The 17,687-nt window shown below is 60.4% G+C and overlaps 2 protein-coding genes across 2 annotated transcripts; both read right to left on the reverse strand.

Moving 5' to 3' along the window:
- Positions 1 to 3,264: 3,264 nt before the first annotated feature.
- LDBPK_040420 (serine/threonine protein kinase-like protein) lies at positions 3,265 to 6,675 on the reverse strand (the record flags this gene model as incomplete). The annotated part of the gene is made up of 1 exon (XM_003858057.1): positions 3,265 to 6,675. The coding sequence occupies one exon, from the start codon at positions 6,673 to 6,675 to the stop codon at positions 3,265 to 3,267; it is 3,411 nt and encodes a 1,136-aa protein (XP_003858105.1).
- Positions 6,676 to 11,554: 4,879 nt separating this feature from the next.
- On the reverse strand, positions 11,555 to 14,122 carry LDBPK_040430 (calpain-like cysteine peptidase, putative; the record flags this gene model as incomplete). Its single annotated transcript, XM_003858058.1, has 1 exon — positions 11,555 to 14,122. One exon carries the CDS (start codon positions 14,120 to 14,122, stop codon positions 11,555 to 11,557), a length of 2,568 nt encoding a protein of 855 aa, XP_003858106.1.
- Positions 14,123 to 17,687: the final 3,565 nt, after the last annotated feature.

Consider the following 17,687-nt stretch of genomic DNA (forward strand, 5'->3'; position numbering starts at 1 on the left):
AGACGTTACACTTAATAGAGAGAAAGAGCGGCCCACCGAACGGGTGGCGCCGCAGCGGTGCACGCACGCCTGCTTGCGTGTTACACACTCTGCCCCGCACCCTTTTCCCCTCTCCGTGTGCCTTTGCTTGCTTGACGTCGTGCGGCCACGGAGCGCAGCTGCTTGCGCACGTGCGTGTGAGGGTGCCTGTGTAACGGTAACGGAGAATGTGGTCGATAGGATGGACCGTCTTCACCTTTAGTTGTATATGTGTATGCCCTGGCCCTTGTCCCCCCTCGCCCAACTGCGTGCGGGCAAGCGTGTGCTGCACGCGGCACAGATGGGAACGGATGACGCACGCACGCCCTTGCAGGCAGGGCGACAACAGACACACCGGCAGATTGACGCGTGTAGACAACCAAGGAATAGCGGGAGGAGCCACCCCCACAAAAAAAGAAGAAAGGAATAATCCGCAAGCGGGGCGGCGCACACGTACGGTAGAAAAGTCAACGCGCGAGTCGGGAGGGGGTGGAGGAGGAGGAGGGGGGGGAGAGCGGGCTCGCACTGACGGCGGAGCTGAGCTGCCAGCTTCTACGTCGGGCTGTCGCTACTCCTTCCCTTTTGCTGTGTGTTGTCGTGCTCGTTGCAACGTGGATGGCGCGGCGGGGGGGGGCTCAATAAAGGCACAGCAGAGACGCAGCCGTGACACCACCGTTGCTTCTCCGCTTTTCGTGGCTTGACTTTTCGTTTTTGGACTCGAAATGATCAAGAGCGGCACCGCCGACGAGAAGCAGGTCGATCGCGCCCCTCCACAGACACACACACACGTCGATACACAGAGGCACTCAGACAGATGGACAGCAAGTGGATGCAGAGGAGACGAAGTGGGAAGAGAAGAGAGATGATGAGGAGTTCGACGTGGCAGAGAGGAAGAGTCCGAGAGTCTCTCACCGCAGCGGAAGCACACGCACACGCACATGTAGAAGTTCGATGCGGCACGTGTGGCGAGAGATCGGAGAGCGATGAGAGATCCATCTCTCGCTTACTCCCCTCTCCCAACCTGCCCCCGGCACACCTCTTTCTAACAATCATCTCGCGCGCACATGTGCCCCACAAACTCTTGTGCAAGTGAGCGGACGGTTTCGTGTATGGAGGCGCAGAGAGGGGGCCAGGGCAGGGCAGAGCGAGGACGGCGTATGTCTATGCGCAGACAAGCCGCAGGGGGGGGGGAGTTGTACGGCAGTGCTCTCCCCGCTCCATTCCACATACCTTCACGCCGTGCTCGTACGAGTATCGTTTTCGTTTTCAAACGAAGTATCGCGTCATATCAACATACTCATGGGCGCATCATCTTCCGAGCTGGGGCTGCCGGTCTTGTTAGCACCACCACCGACGGCGACTTGCGTGCTGTCCTGCAACCCCCTTCCACTGCAACGCTCGACAGACGGTGCACGTAAAAGAAAACGCAACGCCAGAAAGGATGGGAGGACGAAGGGAAGAAGCGGCTCGCGGACGCACGTGTGTGCGTCGCTCACACACACACACTGCATCTGCGGTGATGCCAGTAGGGTGTCTTGCTGTGGCCAAGTGCGTTGCCAGCACAACTTTCGCTTCACTCAAACACGCAGGCGCACATGAACCGATATCTATATATAGATATGGAGAGGCGAGATGGACATGACGGCAGCAGTGCGCTAACGAATGAAGGCAGGACGACAGGCAGGCCCACGCAAGCCGCGAGGTTAGAGAAAGTGGGTACTTCAGAAAGCAAGAGAGGGTAGCCGAGAAAGAACAACAAACACTAGGGCGGTGTTGTCCGTGACGGCGGAAGGATACAGAGCCCTCCATCTCCCTATCGCTCCGACATCGACACACGCAACATTAACAGCAACAACACTCAGAGGCACAGACACACGCACACGCAGGGGATCAGCATGCGAGCAAGAATGATGAGGTAGCGAGATGCTCACGATGATGAAAACAGAAGAAGCGGGATGATGATGATCGCCTCCCCGACGCCTCCTGAAAAGGGGACGACTGAACGGGTCATCAACGACGCATGCATTATATCGTATCCCGAGAGGGACAGACAGATGCGGAGCACGCGAGAAGTGCACGCGCACGCTCACACACACACACACATACACACATACACACACAGGCAGAAACAAGGTGAGCGGAGCATAGAATTGGGGGGGGGGGGAGGGAAACAAGAAAGACGGGAGACCGTGAAAGCATGAGAGAGAGGGAGAGGGCTTTGTGAGCCAAAACCGCCCTCGCCACGGCACATCATCATCGCAACTGACGATCTCCACATGAGCGTGAGGACGATCAAGCACATAACGAAAAGGCGCAGAGAGCCGGCGTGAGATTGAGGCGGGCGGACGGCGAAACTCGAACACAGTGGCGCTCAGCAGCACCGTCGGTTGCACGCACTGCCACACACCGCTACGATGGGGCGAAGAAAATAAAAATGACAACAGCAACATAAACACACACACACACACACACACAGACACGCATCAACGATGCATCGGCGACGGCAGCAGCGCCATATTCCTTCACACCTCCTCCTCTGTCATGCAAGGGGCTGCGTTCCAGGCAACATGTTCGGCAAGGCAGACGAACGAGGGTGATGAATGCGCAGGCTCACGGTGAAGCACAGCGTGGCTCTGGTGTACGGGCTTGTGTGTGCGTGTGTCGGTTTAGCAGAAAAACAAAGGAAAGGGAAGGGAGGGGAGGGGATGGGGGGTTGGTGGAAATCATTGGAGAGAGGAATGCAGCGCAGGATGGATGGGGAAACGCGCGCACGTACGCACGCATGCACGCAGACAAGCAACGCAGAAGAGTTTGTTCCTTTTAGAGGCTCCGTAAGAACGCAAAGTCTACGAGCAAGCCGAAATAGAGCAGCAGCGACGACAATGATAACAACACACACAAGAGGGGGACATCTACCAACCTCCCATCACCACCACGTCAGACACGCACGCACACACGCACACACACATCTTTCACAGAAAGCATGCCCTTGAGCGTGTGAGCGGCAGCGCCGGAGAGGGAGAGGGAGAGGGGGAGGAGAGCCGTCCTCCCGCAAAGAATAATAAAAAAAGAAAGAAAACGCTATGGGGTACGGAGAGGACACCACCAGTGCACACATCGATATCGCCAACTACGAGGTGTCGCAACACGCCCGCTCCTTCCACCTCTCAACACGAATGCGCAGGCTGTACTGCGTGAGTTGATGCATGTCGCCGACTTGTAGCAAGAGCAACCCAGTAGCCACCTCTAATAGCGTCTGCGTGGTGGCATCTCCTCCAGCTCCTCGTCCTTGCACGTCATCCACGGTGCACGGAGCAGTGCACGGGCCGTACTGCGACGGTGCGGGTCACGGTGAAAGCAGCAGCGCAGCAGGCCCAGCAGCTCCGCCGGTGTGCCATCTGGCACCCCAGGCGGGAGGTCGGCAACCGACTGCTCGATCTGCTTCATGAGGTGGTAGGCGTTGCTCCCCGACGTTGGCCACGGTGTGCGGCCAAAGACTTCGAGAACGAGGCATCCAAAGGACCAGATGTCTGCCGAGGCGGTGTAGCCGACCGGTGCTGGCGGTGACGTAGCCTTTCTGCTGCTCCCGTGCCCGCCATCGTTGCCTTCACCGCTCGAAGACGCTAGAGAGCTCGCTGTTGGCGTCGCCATGCACGGCGGCCCCGAGGCCTGAATGATCTCCGGTGCCATGAACATGGGGGTGCCGACCATCGTCTGCGCCACGCCGGTGGTGTCGAACCACTGATATTCCGCCATGGTCGTGAAGCGCGAGTCTGTCGCGGCGGTGCGTGTGGTGGCGATGCTGCTGGTGGTCCCCTCGCTGTCAGCGGTGCCGTGGACGTTGTTCGTCAACACGATGCGCCGCGAGCACCCAAAGTCCGCCAACTTCGCTACATCGTCTGCGCTGATGAGGACATTATCGCCCTTCACATCCCGGTGAATAAAGTTGTTGCGGTGCAGGTAGGCGAGGCCTTTGAGCACATCGCGCAGGTAGCGTCGAGCCACCCTCACTGGCAGCTGACCGCCAGGCGACCGGCGAACGACGCTGGAGATGGTGCCGCGGTTGCACAACTCCATCACGATCTCCACCTGGACAGGAATGCGGGCAGCGGCGTTGCGCTGCGGCGACTGGCTTGCGGAGAAAGCGCCGTCGCAGACGGCGGCTTTGCCGTTGTCGACATAGTGACGACCGGCGCTGTCGTACCGCCGCTCACCGACCCTTTCGCTGTCTCTCCCAGCTGCCGCCGCGCCAGAGAGGCCCTTGCCATTGGTGCTGCCACCGTCACGGCACTGCTGCTGTTGCTGCTGGTGTAGTTCCAAGTATCGGTCCTGCACTGGCGTGACCTGGCAGCGCAGGCACGTGACGATGTTCTCGTGGTGCAGCTTCTCCATCATCTCCACCTCGCGTAGAAGCACGAGGAGCGCCTCCTGCTGGGAGGGCGACATGTACGCTGCATCCGCGGCAGCGGCAGCAGCAGCGCTTGTGGGGGTGCCGCTATTTTCAGTGTACCGAGCCTGCCTGCTGCTCTGGCCGTCGCCGTCATCGCCAGAGGTGTCGAGGTCGACCGGTATGGGAACGCCGACCTCTAGCACCTTCACTGCCACCGGGGTCTGCTTGCGGTCTTCCAGGACACCCTCGTATACCACGCCAGAGGTGCCGCGTCCAATGTAGCCGCGCATGCGCCACTGCACGCGCTTCTCTTGGAGCCTGTGAAAGGCCTCACGCCACTGCCGTGCGCTTAGCCGCTGCCGCTGCTGTTGTTGTTTCCGCTCTTCGTCCCTCTTTCTTTGCTGCTCCTGCGCACGCCAGCGCTCAATGGCGGTCGTCGGTGAGCCATCGCGGTTGGTGGAACCGGCGACCGCCGCTCCTGTCGCACTCGTGCGGGCGGCGCGCGCGCGACTCAGCACTACAGCAACATTGACGTTGCCGCCGCCAGCACAAGCACCGCTCTCCCGTCTCAAGTGATTACCGCGGAGCAGCTCAAGGGTTGACGGTTGAGCCAGCTGCTGCTGCGGCTCGTCCTCGTCTTCCGTCGTTGTGTTCGTGAGTGTTGTGCTGTAGCGACGGAGCGGACCGCGATGACGGCGGCCCTCGTCGTCTGCCTTATCCTCGCTCGCCACGCTGTCTCTAGCGTATCGGTGAGAGGCGGCAAAGACCGCCGTGCCACCGTGCCGACTAGCCGCCGTGGCACTCCCGTAGTTATAGCAGTCCGACGTGCCGCTCGCGCTGCCCATCATGTTAGCCGCCGACGTGTTCGACGCGCTCGGCAAACTGCCGCATCGCACGCTGTCGACAGAGTCGTCGAGACCGTTCACAATATCTGAAGATACGCTCCGCTGGTGCCCGGAGAAGGCGCCGTGGCTCGGGTGTTCGATGAGGCGGGTGCCCCGTCGCGCACTGCTGACCCCCGCTGCCGCTGCTTCTATTGCGGCGTTGGCTGGTCGCGGCGTCCGCGGCGTCATCGTGCCTGTGACGGCAGAGGAGGCTCTGCTCTCCGCGTACGCTGGCAGGGGCGGCGCTGGCGGCAAGGTGGCCGTGATGGCCGTCATCGTTGTCTCCACCGAGGACCCCGCCCTGCTCACGCTGGGGTGACGGATCAAGGTGGAGGTGCGGGAGCACTGCCCTGCTGCCGTCGTCGCCACGGCGCCGAATACCGGCGCTGCAGCAGCAGGGCTGGAGGAGGCGAGAGAGACGGAGCGGTTCGGGCTGGGCGAGGTGGCGCTGTCCACGTAGCCAACGCTGCCGCTAGCACTTGGTGTCGTGGCGTCCGCAGCGGTGGCAGCGACCATGGCACCGCCGCCGCTGCGGCTGCTGCTAACCCGGCCCCCCACCGTGTAGCTGCGCGCGCGATAGTGACGGCGGTGTTGATCCTCCTGGTCAGACGCGGCGGCGGGCACTGCAGACGGTAAAAGGCGAGGCGAGGTGCCGAGGTTCACAGTCGGCATACTGGAGAGGTGACCCCGCCACGCGGGCGACGGCGGATGGCCCGGCTGCTGCTGTTGGTGCGGTTGCGGATGCGGCGCAGCCGAGGCGCTTTCCGGATATGGAAGCGCACAGTCATTGACGCCATGCGTCGCGGCTGCGTGGTGGTGGTTGCTGTTCTTGCCGTTATAGATGCCGGCAGCAGTGTGGAAGCCGCTCATGCTGCTGCTGCTGCGCAGGCCGCCGTTGGAGCCGCTTGCGTAACTCCGCTGCGAGACGGCCTGCGCCCTGGACACGGAGGGATGGTGGTGCACACGTCCGTGATTGCCGCAGAAGCTGCTGTTCCGACGTGAATTCGCACCCGACGAGAAGGGCCGGCGATGCGCTGCCGTAGCCTCCGCTACCTGGTTGCTGTGTGTCATGTCGAGGACCACGGCACGGTCACGCATGTTCGGCGGCAGCAGCGCCTGCTTCATGTCGGACGGATGTATCGCCTTCACAAAAGTGTTGAAGTAACCAACGCCGTGCACCGTGGGCACACAGCTGCCTGAGGACGGACCGACGCTGCTGCTGCTGCCGGCGCCACCCACCATGGACGACGACGAGGACCCCACGTTTGTGGCCGCTGCCGCCGTGGTTTGCATGTTCATTGCCGGGGCGGCCGCAGCTGCTGTGCCGTCCCCGCTGCGCCCATGCGTGTGGAGAATGTACGGGGTGTAACTAGGTGAGTTCATAATCCGGGAGGAGCCACAGCTATTCGGGTTGTTGTTGCTGTTGGCCACGTCGTCGTGGTGGCGCGGGGTGAGCTTAGGCGAGACACATCCGCTAACGGCTGGGAACTTGAAGGGCGACGACGCTGCTGCGCCTCCTGCGCCTGTTGGGGTTCCGGTCACTGTCGCAGTCGAGGTGGGCGACACTGCATCGCCGAGCGCGCCCGAGGCACTTCCGAAGCTGCCGTGGCGCTGGCGTGTATTGGGAGTCCGCCCTCCGGCGACACCTGTGGCAGCACCGAGGTCGCGGCTCACGCCTATCGAGCTGTCGCGCTGCGCGTTCACAGGGCGACTGCCGGAGCGCGTCTTGCGAAGTGTGATGTGGATCGAGCGTGCTCGTCGATAGTGTTGACGCGGTTGCGCACCGCTACCACTAACACTGTTGATGCGACCGCCTTCGACACCCGCCGTCTTTGGCGCTGCTGGGTGGGAGGTTTCACAGCCTGCGATAGAAGACGACGACGTCAGCTGCTGCTGCTGCAGCTGATATCGCTGGGGATGGAGGCGATTCAGATGTCTTCCATCTCCTCTGCTTGTTGGAACCATGGCTTCTATAGCAGCGTTCTCCGCCACGATGTACTGCGACACCCAAGCCCGTCTCTCTCGGCGACTGCGTGTCGTCTACGCAAGGCGTCGGCCTGCTCCCGGACACCCTTCCTTTCTATGAATGCTCCGAAACGGAGGGGGGATGCAGAGAGGCAGTGCTGCCGGTGATGGCTCTTGACGGTGATGTCTCGATAGCGACGCAGATGCAAAATACTTCGAGCGATGAAAAAACACACAAACTCCCAGCCACAACACGCGCGCCTCGTCTGAGTCTGCTGCGCTCGTGTGTGCGTGCGTGTGTGTGGCGGTGGCGATGGTGGCGGAGACGGTGGTGAGAGTGAGGCGATGCCGTACAGAACACACAAACACACACACGCACACACACACACGTAAAGCAACGATAACACGGCACGATATCCGGTTCCTTTAGCGGAAGGACGAGGGTCACCTAAGCACGGCGCGACACGCGGGAGGGATGTGCGTGTGTGTGTGTGTGCGTGGGGAGGGAAAGGGGTGCACACCGACACGCACACACAGAGAGAGGATAAAAGAACCCAGCCAATGAGCAGGCGATGTGGAGGTGATGTGTTCAGCAGTGGCAGAGGCCGCTGACGACAAGAGGGGGAGGTACTATGAGAGCCACACACACACACACACGCACACATATTCGTATGCGCGCGCGCCGTCAGACCCTGAACTCAAGAGAGAGCCGCCCACGTTTCTTGAGCAATGAAGCCGGAAACTACAACAGCAGCAGTGGAAGCAGCAGGAGGGAGAGAGGGAGCGAGAGCGCTGCGCGCGAGGTGACGCTGCGTGGTGGTGGTGAACAGGGGAGAGGTGAAAAAGTCGGTTGACCCGCCACAGTACTCGGGGGTATCGATGGCGAAGCAGGAGGCTAGGGATATGGGGTGCACCCCAGATATGTTGAGCAAGCACCTAGAGAGGGAGAGGCTCGAGAGTGGGAGGAGGAGAGAGGTGCGAGCAACGGTAGGGGCAAAACAGGAGACAAGGTTGTGCCGTGCCGCGATGCCGCCATCACGACACGTGAACTCACCACAAAGCAAACTCGCCCAAGGGCACCGCCGAGCACCGGGGCAGGCGTGCGTACGTGTGTCTTTATGACATGGCGGGAGAGACCATGGGGTGGTGGTGGCGGTCGAGGGGACGACGTAGAGAAGCACGCCCATCGAACTGACGTTCCTCCACACGTGGGACTTGCTCGCCCTTGTAGACGCCCCCTTCCCCCCGCCCCACAATCCTCAACTGGCGAGCACGCACAGGAGCAGCTAAATCGTCGCTCTTTTTCGTCTGTGGTTGTTGCTGTTGTTTGCCTGGAGTCAGATCATCTCTCCTTGCTCGCCACACTCTCATAATGGATGGGTGTCTCTCGGCCCAGACTACGCCTGCTGCAAGTACACAGGGCCGTCCAACCAGCCCGACAGAGGTGCGTGTGTGTGTGTGAAGAAGGCGGCGACGATACAACAAGCAGAGAACAGAGGGTGCATGATGGGAGCGGGCGGCGACCATCCGTTACTCTCGCCAACACCGCCCCCTCCCCAGCAAGAAGGCATATGGCAAACAAAAACATAAAAAAAAACAAAGACAACGAGGAGATGAACAGAGAGGGAGACTCGCACACGCACGCACGCACGCACGCACGCACGCACGCACGCACGCACACGAGTAAAGCGCAAGCATACATTGATACCCACATAGGCACAAACATACAGAATACCAGACACACACACACACACACAGACACATAGACAGGCACCGAGACGCCACTCGACAAAAGTGGTCACAGCAAGGCAGGGGGCGTGCATGTGTCTGTGGATGCGTGAAGGAAGGCGTGCGGATGGGGAGAGATGGTGAGAGTGAGGGAGAGGACATGATGAGAGGTGTGGGAGAGGGGAGGGGAGGGGGGAGGAAGAGGGTACGAGGAGACGCACGGAGTGGCGCTCATCAAGGCACGTGCATACGCACAGTCAAAGTCCAACAAAACAAGAGGAGTCGCCAACAACAACACGAGCACCTAGGATGAAGGGTGGGGCGGGGTAGGTGACACAGCGAGAGAGAGCGGGGGTACAGCCACGAAATGAGGCAAGATATCAAGCAGAGCACATTCATGACATGCATGCAAGGTGCGCAAGGGTCGTAGATACTTGATGAAGCCTTCTCCGTTGTTTTCGTTTGCTCGTGGAGCGCATAGAGAGCGTGCACCTAAGTTCAGTGGTACTGTGCGCACCCTGTTGCATCTGTGTCTATCCGTGATGGCGTGCACGTGTGCCCTTCGCTCCGTGCGTTTCACGCCGACCTTCGATTACTTCAAAGGGCGATCGCGGCAGTCATGTTGCCGTCGGAGGGTGAGACACACACCGACACACACACACACATATGTATACATATGTATATATATAGAGAGACAACACCAACGCATGTCCACTTCGACACACGACTGTCGAAGGGGGAGAGAGAGGAGAGAGAGGGACACAAATAATAACAGGACACGCGCAAGAGAAACAACGACAACGGGGGACAACACAGAATGTGGTGACTATGAAAACCTGAAGAATAATCAGAATCACTGCTACTGCTCTAGCAAGGGTGATGCATGAGGTGGCTTGGTGGAGTGGGAGGGGGGAGGCGGAGAGGCACAGGTATGGGGTTGTGTATGTACGTATGTATGTGTGCGTGTGAGGTGGTGGCGCTGGTGCGGGCAAGCGATGACGGCAACATCCACCAACCCACCCCCATCTACTCCCATCCCCCAAAACAGACGTGCACACATACCGAAGCACTCCACAGAAGCAGACGCAAGTGGCGCACTGTTCCGTCTGCGTGTGCTCGACGTGCCTGTGAGTTTGAAATCTGTAATTAGTAGATACACTGGTATAGCACGAAAAAAATTGAATAGGTGCGGCGACATGTGTGCTACACGACATTCTAGGCGAACCCCACCAATCCTTCACCTCAGCCGTTTCTCCTGCTGACCACCGTCAGTTGAAGGCTGACGAGAGGCAGCGGCGTGGGTGGGTGGGGGAGAGTGGTAAGGGTTGAGGTGGGTGTTGGTAGTGAGGGGTGGGTCTGGGGGGAGGGGGGGGAGGGACAAGAGCAGTGCCACGTCGACTTGTTTCTGTCCAAGTACACACAGACAGACGTGCAGAAAAACACAGATGGAGAGAGAGGTGGGGCATGGACGGATGAGCTGGAGTTCAGCAACGGGCGAATCGAAGCAAACCCAAGCGTACAAAGAGCAGAGGTGGTGGTGGTTGGAAACAACAACAACGGCAAGCAAGAGAGACACGAAAACACGCACGGCACGCCAATCAGCACCGTTGACACACACACACACACACCCATGTATACACATATACAAAAAGCCTAAGATGTGTACACAGAATGTACATGGAATATATATATATATATTAGATACATATGCACAGATACATATATACGCATATACACACATATATACACACATATGTATATATATATATATATGTATATATGTATATGCGTATATATGTATGGACAAACCGGCACCGGCATACGTGAAACCAAAACGTGAACAACAACAAAGAGAGCGACGCAGCTTCGAGAAGGAAAGTCGCTACGCGATCGGGAGGAGATGGAGAGGGGGAGGGGGAGGGCAGAAAAGGACCGGTGCAGCACTCCTCGAGCGACCGCACGAGAGGGCAAGTACCCCCCGCTCCTTCTTTCGGTATCATCTGCGACAGTGGGGCTGCAAGCGATGAGGGATGCGTGTGTTGGTGTGCAGGGGTGCTGTGGTGGAACGCAAGAGACACACACACACACACACACGCCCCCATATGCTCACAGATTTGTTTGGATGGACTCCTCCGCTGTCAAACAACTGGAAAAGAAGAGATGGGAGCCCAGGGAAGAGAGCGAGAGAGACAGGTAGAGAGAGGATGCGGGCGGGCGTGTGGGTGCCTGAGGAAGCGAGCGGCACCGGAAGCCGTGATGTGCTTCCGGAGAAAAGAGTCGCACTCACTCCCTCTCAAACACCAACACCCTCCCTCTTTCCCTCCCTCCTCGTCCCTCTTCCAACGGCGCCATACCTGGCATCACTTTGGCCATGTCGCGTCGGCCACCTCATTTTATCGAACATCACCGAACGCAACCGACGTTGACAAGGACACGACGGCTGTGCTGAAGCTCATCGCATTCTCGCACACACGCACCCTCTTTCCTCGTCTCTCTCTCTCTCACGCATCCCTAACGCACAGCCATAGGGAAAATGTTTCTTTTTGTTGAGAAGAGGCCTGAGGCGATCTCAGTAGATGGCCGTGCCGGCCTTCTCCTGCGCATAGCCGCAGTTGCTCTCCTTGGTCTGGAAGTACAGCTCCTCCTCGTGCGGCTCCACGTCGTCCGTCGGGAACTTCGGAAAGTTCTCAAAGACGGCGTTGCCCTCGCCTATCTTGCACATGACCACGACGATGTTATCACCGATCTCCTCATCCGCCTCGAAACCGATGGTCACGGCAATCTCCTTCGCTTTCACGCTTGGCGCGTTCCGGAAGAGGTGGACGTAGTCGTTGACGTAGTAGATCGGATGCACAAAATCGCGCATGTCCTCGCCTCCGCCGTTGCCGTTGCCGACTGTCTCGTCGCCCTCCATGAGGCGCGGAATGAGCAGGTACGGCGCGGCACTCGGCTCCAGGTGGCACGTCATGGCAATCTCGCGCGCCTGCAGGAACAGCCACGCGTTGTCCGACGGCTGCGTCATGTCAGTCGAGGAGTTCTGCACGACCTGGTACACGTCCGTCTCTTTGGGCACCGGCGCGGCAAGCGACAGCATCACGGGTGGGTAGTCTATGTTGTTCGGGTCGGACTCGGCCGCACCTGCCTCGTCGACGTGCATGCCGCGGTGGTCCATGTTCGACAAGATGAACGTGACGTCCATCGGCGCCTTCACCGACACCTGAAAGACGGCGCCGGGCTTGCAGTCGGCGAAGGTAATGGGCACGCGCGCGTCGTGCGCTGCCGGCGCGCGGAAAAGTACACCACCGCCGATGAAATACTTGAGCGCATCCTCGAAGGTCATCCAGACGATGCTAGTGTCGCCCTTGTGCTTGCTGAAGCCGCACGCGGTGGCGATATCGCGGTGCTGTTGCCACTCCAGGGCATCCCACGCCCACGCCCTCGTCCATCCGCTGCCGTGCACCCACGGGTTGCGCAGGCATATCAGGCGGATCTGACCCTTTTGGAACTCCTTCACGTCCAGCACGGAGTAGGCGTGGCCGGGCAGGAAGCCGGTACCGGCGAACGCCTCCTCCATCTCGGGCTGGTCGGAGAAGTCCGGCGAGCTCTGCGCATCCGCCGGAATCGCCGGCGCCTTGCCGGGCGTCGTGAGGATGGCCTGGTAGCCCTTCCTTTGCCACTGGATCATCTGCGACTCCAGGTCGCGGCCGTTGTGCACGGCCGCCTTGGCGACCATTTCGTCGATGCGCATGGCCGGGAATCCCGTCATGTCTGTCAGTGCGTGCATCGGATCACCGGACTGGATCATAGCGTAGCTGCCGTGCATCTTGGCAAACGCCTTCTCGAGAACTGCCGGCCACAGCTCGCACAGGTCGCGGCTGTGAGCGAAGGCCGGCGCGCCGGCGATGACAGGAAAGTAGTCGTCCACAAGGATACTGCGCCAGAGACCGTTCTTGTTGAAGGACACGCGGTACGCACCGATAGCGCGCTCGCACCGCGCCGAATCGGCGCCCTTCGGGTGCCGGAACATCTGCATGACCACTGTCGGGTCCTCGGCTTGCGTGGTTACCGCGCACATGAGCCAGCAGTCACCCAGCTCGCCCTGCTCGACCTCGCCGGGGCAGATGCGGTTGCGGAAGAGTCGAATTTGGTCGTGCAGCTCCGGCTTCACGTACATGCGTGGCCGGCCCCACGGCAGCCGCTTGAACGGCTTCGCCGCCCCAGACTCGATGGACGACTGCACAGGCGGGAAGGAGAGGTCGACAAAGGGTAGGCCGTTCTCCAGGCAGATCTGCAGAATGCGCTCCGCATCCGTCTCGTCGCCGGCGATGGCGCGGATGGCGTCCATCTCCACCTGCACAACCTGCTGATTCTGTGCCTCGCTGCGAGCTTGGAAGTACTCCTGCGACAGCGGCAGCGCGCTCAGCTTGCTCGAGAAGCCGTTCACGAAGCCCTTGATGAAGGGCTCCGTCTCGCCAGGGTAGACGGTCAACTCCATCACGTACTCGCCCGTGCTTTCATCACGCGTCATCTTCGTGTTTTCGAGCGGCGTGATCTTGCTGTGCTTGCCAAACGTGCACACAACGTGGACTTCGAAGGAACGGCTGTCGTTGTAGAAGGCCCACGTCTTGTTCGGTCGGTCAACGATGCGGTAGAGCAACCCGGGCTCCTCGAAGCAGTTCGTCACCTCGCCCCTGATGTCGGGCTCGCCGTTCACGAACCGTACCTTTGGCGCAGCAGCACCACCGGTAGCCGCAGGGGTTTCCGGGCTCTCGTACACGGGCTTCTGAGCGGTGCCAATGTCGAACTCGTCCTCCTGGTCTTCCTCGGGCACCTGCAGGTTCACTGGCACCCACTCCCGTGGCGGCTTCGTCGCTGTCTTGCGTGGCTTCATGAAGGCATTCGTTACCGGCGGCGGCGGCCCGGCCGGCTCTTCCTCAGGGTACCGCGAACCGGCGTGCATCACGGCATCATCTGTGGGCAGGCCGCGGTCGTCGTGCCCAAGAGGCTGCTCTTTCGCTTCAGCAAAGCCGTGAACATCCTCGGCAGCGATCGGCTTCTCCGCTGCGTCGAACTCGACAGAGTCGGAGAAGAGGCTGTCGTTGCTGATCACATCCGCCTCCGTCGGTGGGTACGACATGGCTGCGGAGCTAATGATGTGAAGAAGGTGTGTATGTGCGTGTGTGTTGAGGGGAGGGGGGAGATAGGAGGCGCTGAAAAGGCACCTGCGTGCGCGGGTTTCTACGTTCGCTCGCTTCGTTCCCCTTCGCTTGTACTCGTCGCTTGATGTGCGGCTCTTCGCGTCTGCGCGTCCGTGTGCGAGAGCGGAAGAGGGGTGGGCTGCGGGAGAGGGGCGGTGTGTGTGTGTGTGTGTGGCGTGGGAAGAGGATGAAGGGGGGGGGGGCGGATGAGGTGATGAGACTGCCGATATGTTGTTTGTATGTGTATTTGTGTGTGTGCGTGTTTAGGAGCGCGCAGGGGAGACAGAGGCTGAGGTAGATGGAACGTAAGCGGTGCGTCGCGTGAGGGCGAGGAGCAGGTCTGCGCCCACCTGCACAGGCCGCACGGGAGAATATCAGAACACAACGAGAACACAACGAACGGAAAGCAAGGAGCTCCCCATAAGGGCAAGCACACCAGACGCGGTGCTCGCATGGCGCGTGTGCGTTGTGGCCGAGAAAAGGCTGTCGCTGCCAGCACGCCGGCACGCGCCTCCTCTCCGCATCCGCCGCGACTTCCTCCGTACCTTTTTGTTTTCCGTTGGCGAGCGGGGCGCTGACACATCCATGCGAATCGCGGAGGCGGATGGTGGCGCGGGAGAGCGACATGTAGGGCTACCATGCATCGGTACTGAATTCGATGTTGTTTCCTCCAGTGCACGCGTGCCGTGCTGGCGACGCGTTCGCACGCAGCTATCCGGACACGCCCACGCACGCATGCCCAAGCACACATGGAACTGAGCACCAGGGAACGATCAATGAAGGGAGGACAACGAATCGCGAAGCGGAGAGGAGCCGGAGGGGGAGGGGGCAATAACGCCCATCAGCACCCTTTAAAACTTTTTGTTTCCGTCAACCACCCTCTCCCTCTCTCTTCTCGCGGGTTTCACGAGTGGGGCGGCATACCGTCAGGCGAACGGTGGAGAGCGCGATGGCGCGCTTGTCTGGGGTGCCTCCATCCCTCTACACGCGTGGACTCGATCGACAAGATCGTGCCCGTGGAAGTCATGTCAAGGATAGGTGCTGATGCGGAATGCTGACCATGGCGCGGCGGATTCGACTCGGTTTTTTGTTCTCCGCCTCGCCGTCTGGGCGCCGTGGTCATCCGCGTCGGCGCCGCCGCCGCCCCTCCAATGTCTTCGTCGCTGTCGCTGTGCGGGATGCTCCCTTCCCTCTTTCTTCGTAAAAGGACTGCCATCGGCAGCAACGGAGAGAGATACAACCGTCCTCGTCTTGGGCCGCGAGGGGCGCCGCATGTGGGGTGCCCGTCGCCGCCGTCTTGACCACCACCTCCGGACCACTCGTCGTCCTCGCCGCTTCGCCGTCGTTGCCATCCCAAACTGAAAGACGACCCGTCGAGGTACTTGCGGATCAGCGCATCCTCCCCTCACACTGCTGCAGTGGTCTGCCGCGACACAGGGGAGGGAAGAACACGTCCACTTACGGCACACCGCTAAGCAGTATTTAGGCGAAGAGCAAGAGTGGCAACCCCCGTCTCAAAAGACCGGCTCGTGGGGATGGAGACAAACTTCGCCTTGACCAGCGCGAGCCAGCCAACGGTGCTCACGGTCGGAATGATCTAGATAACAACGATCCATCGCATGATGATACGCATCAACGAGCTGCGGGAGATGAGGGGGGTGGGTCCGAGTTGATAGCACACCGACGTGATTGTGCTGGGGCCGGCCACCCGGAAGCTGCCCTCCCTCGGCACCTTGCAGTAGCAGTCGAACAGCGCCATGAAGTGCGCCACGTCCTCGGCAATGTACACGACGGCCTCCATGGCGTCCGCGTCCCAGAGGCTGGCACGGGGATCGCTTACCGGAACAACCCGCGCGGGTTCATGGCAATCATGTACGTGAGGTCTCTTATTGCAATGGCGGAGCCCATCGCCTTCACCTCATCCATCTTTCCCCCCTCCTCCTCCAAGCCGCCGTGCAGGCGCACCCACCTCGGGTGGCCGACGGCCGTCCGCGTAGGCTACTGCCACGACATTGTGCGGTGCGAGGAGGCCCATAGTGAAGATGAACCAGTGGACGACCGCCACTGGAAGCGTGATGAGGAAGATGGGCTTGGTGAACGACCCCGCGCACGTGAGCTCGATCAAGGGAAGGGGCGTGATGGCGCCGGAGATACCCGTACCCCTCCCCCTCCCCCGTGCCGACAATGGGCGGCGGGTAGCGCTGTACAAACAACAAGTCTACCGTCTCGCCGTACGAGGAGGATGTCTCCATGAAGGCGATGCCGATCAGAAAGACGACGAGTAAGTTGGTGTCGTTGCCGCGGGCAATGTCGCCGACGAAGCTCAAGATGAGCACGCCTATGATGGTGCCGGTGAACCTGAGCGTCATGCAGATGGTGTGCGACATGCGGAGGGCTGCAAAGGCCTTCATGGAGATGATGAGAGCCCACACAATGCCTTATGCCGAGCGTCAAGCTGAGCGAGTTCGCGCCGGCGATGACCATGCTATGCTGAGAGTTGCTGATCAGATCGAGCAACCTCGTAGAGAAGGAAACGCAGTAGACGGAGTGGGGGAAGAGCGTTCTCCGCACCGCCTCGTCGCGCTGCGCTCGGGCCAAGCGGCGAGACTAGTCGCCATCCGTGGCGCTGGGCGGGTCATCGCGCAGCCGACGGTGTTGGCGATGCCGACGGCAGTTTACCGGAGAGCGAGCGAGAGCCGACAGGGACCGCGCTGCCGACTAATCAAACGGCACTGCCGCCGCAACAGCCGCCCGTGCGAGCCACCTTGTTTGATCTTCGCTCACGTGCTCCATCCCCGCCCTCCGCGCGTACTTCAGCGCCTGCATTGTTTCGCTGTGCTTCATGCCGGTGGCGTTGCATGGCTCGGCGAGGGAGGTGGTGCCGGTGCGTGCGCGCGTCTCTGTGGGTGTGCGTAAACGGTGAGTAGCGGGTGGGCCAGGCGAGAGAGAATAAGAAGGGTGGTGGTGGTGGTGAGTCCACGCACATATGCGGGTGCTTCTCTGCAGAACTGCAGACGTCATTGTCTGCATGATGGCGCACTGATCAAAGGCAGAGAGGTGAGAGAGCGAGAGATGAAGAGGGTGACGGGACAGTCACCGCCGCCGCCGCACCCGCTTGCCGCTCCAGCAACGGTTTTCAGGCGTTGTCGCTTCATGCTTTTATTAGGCGTTGATAGCCACTTCTGCCACTTCGCTGTCTCTACCGGCGCGGCGTTCAGGCGGTGCGCCATTGATGCCGGTATACGTTGCTGCCAGAGCAACGCCTTTGTTTTGCCCACTCTCCCCTCTTCCCTAAGTTGGCGAGTGGCGTTATGCGCCATACATCACAGAGACATTGCGCGCAGAGAATCGCACGCGCGTACTCCTCCTCGGTGCAGGATACAATGGCAGGAACTCAACTGACGCCCACTAGGGGAGGCCACTGTTTCTGCTGTCTGTACGGGTGCGCACACATGATGAGGGCCTACGCACCCCCACCGCCCGCTTTCCCTCTCTCCCTCGCGC

Source organism: Leishmania donovani, chromosome 4 (assembly GCF_000227135.1).
Source record: "Leishmania donovani BPK282A1 complete genome, chromosome 4".
Taxonomy (NCBI): domain Eukaryota; phylum Euglenozoa; class Kinetoplastea; order Trypanosomatida; family Trypanosomatidae; genus Leishmania; species Leishmania donovani.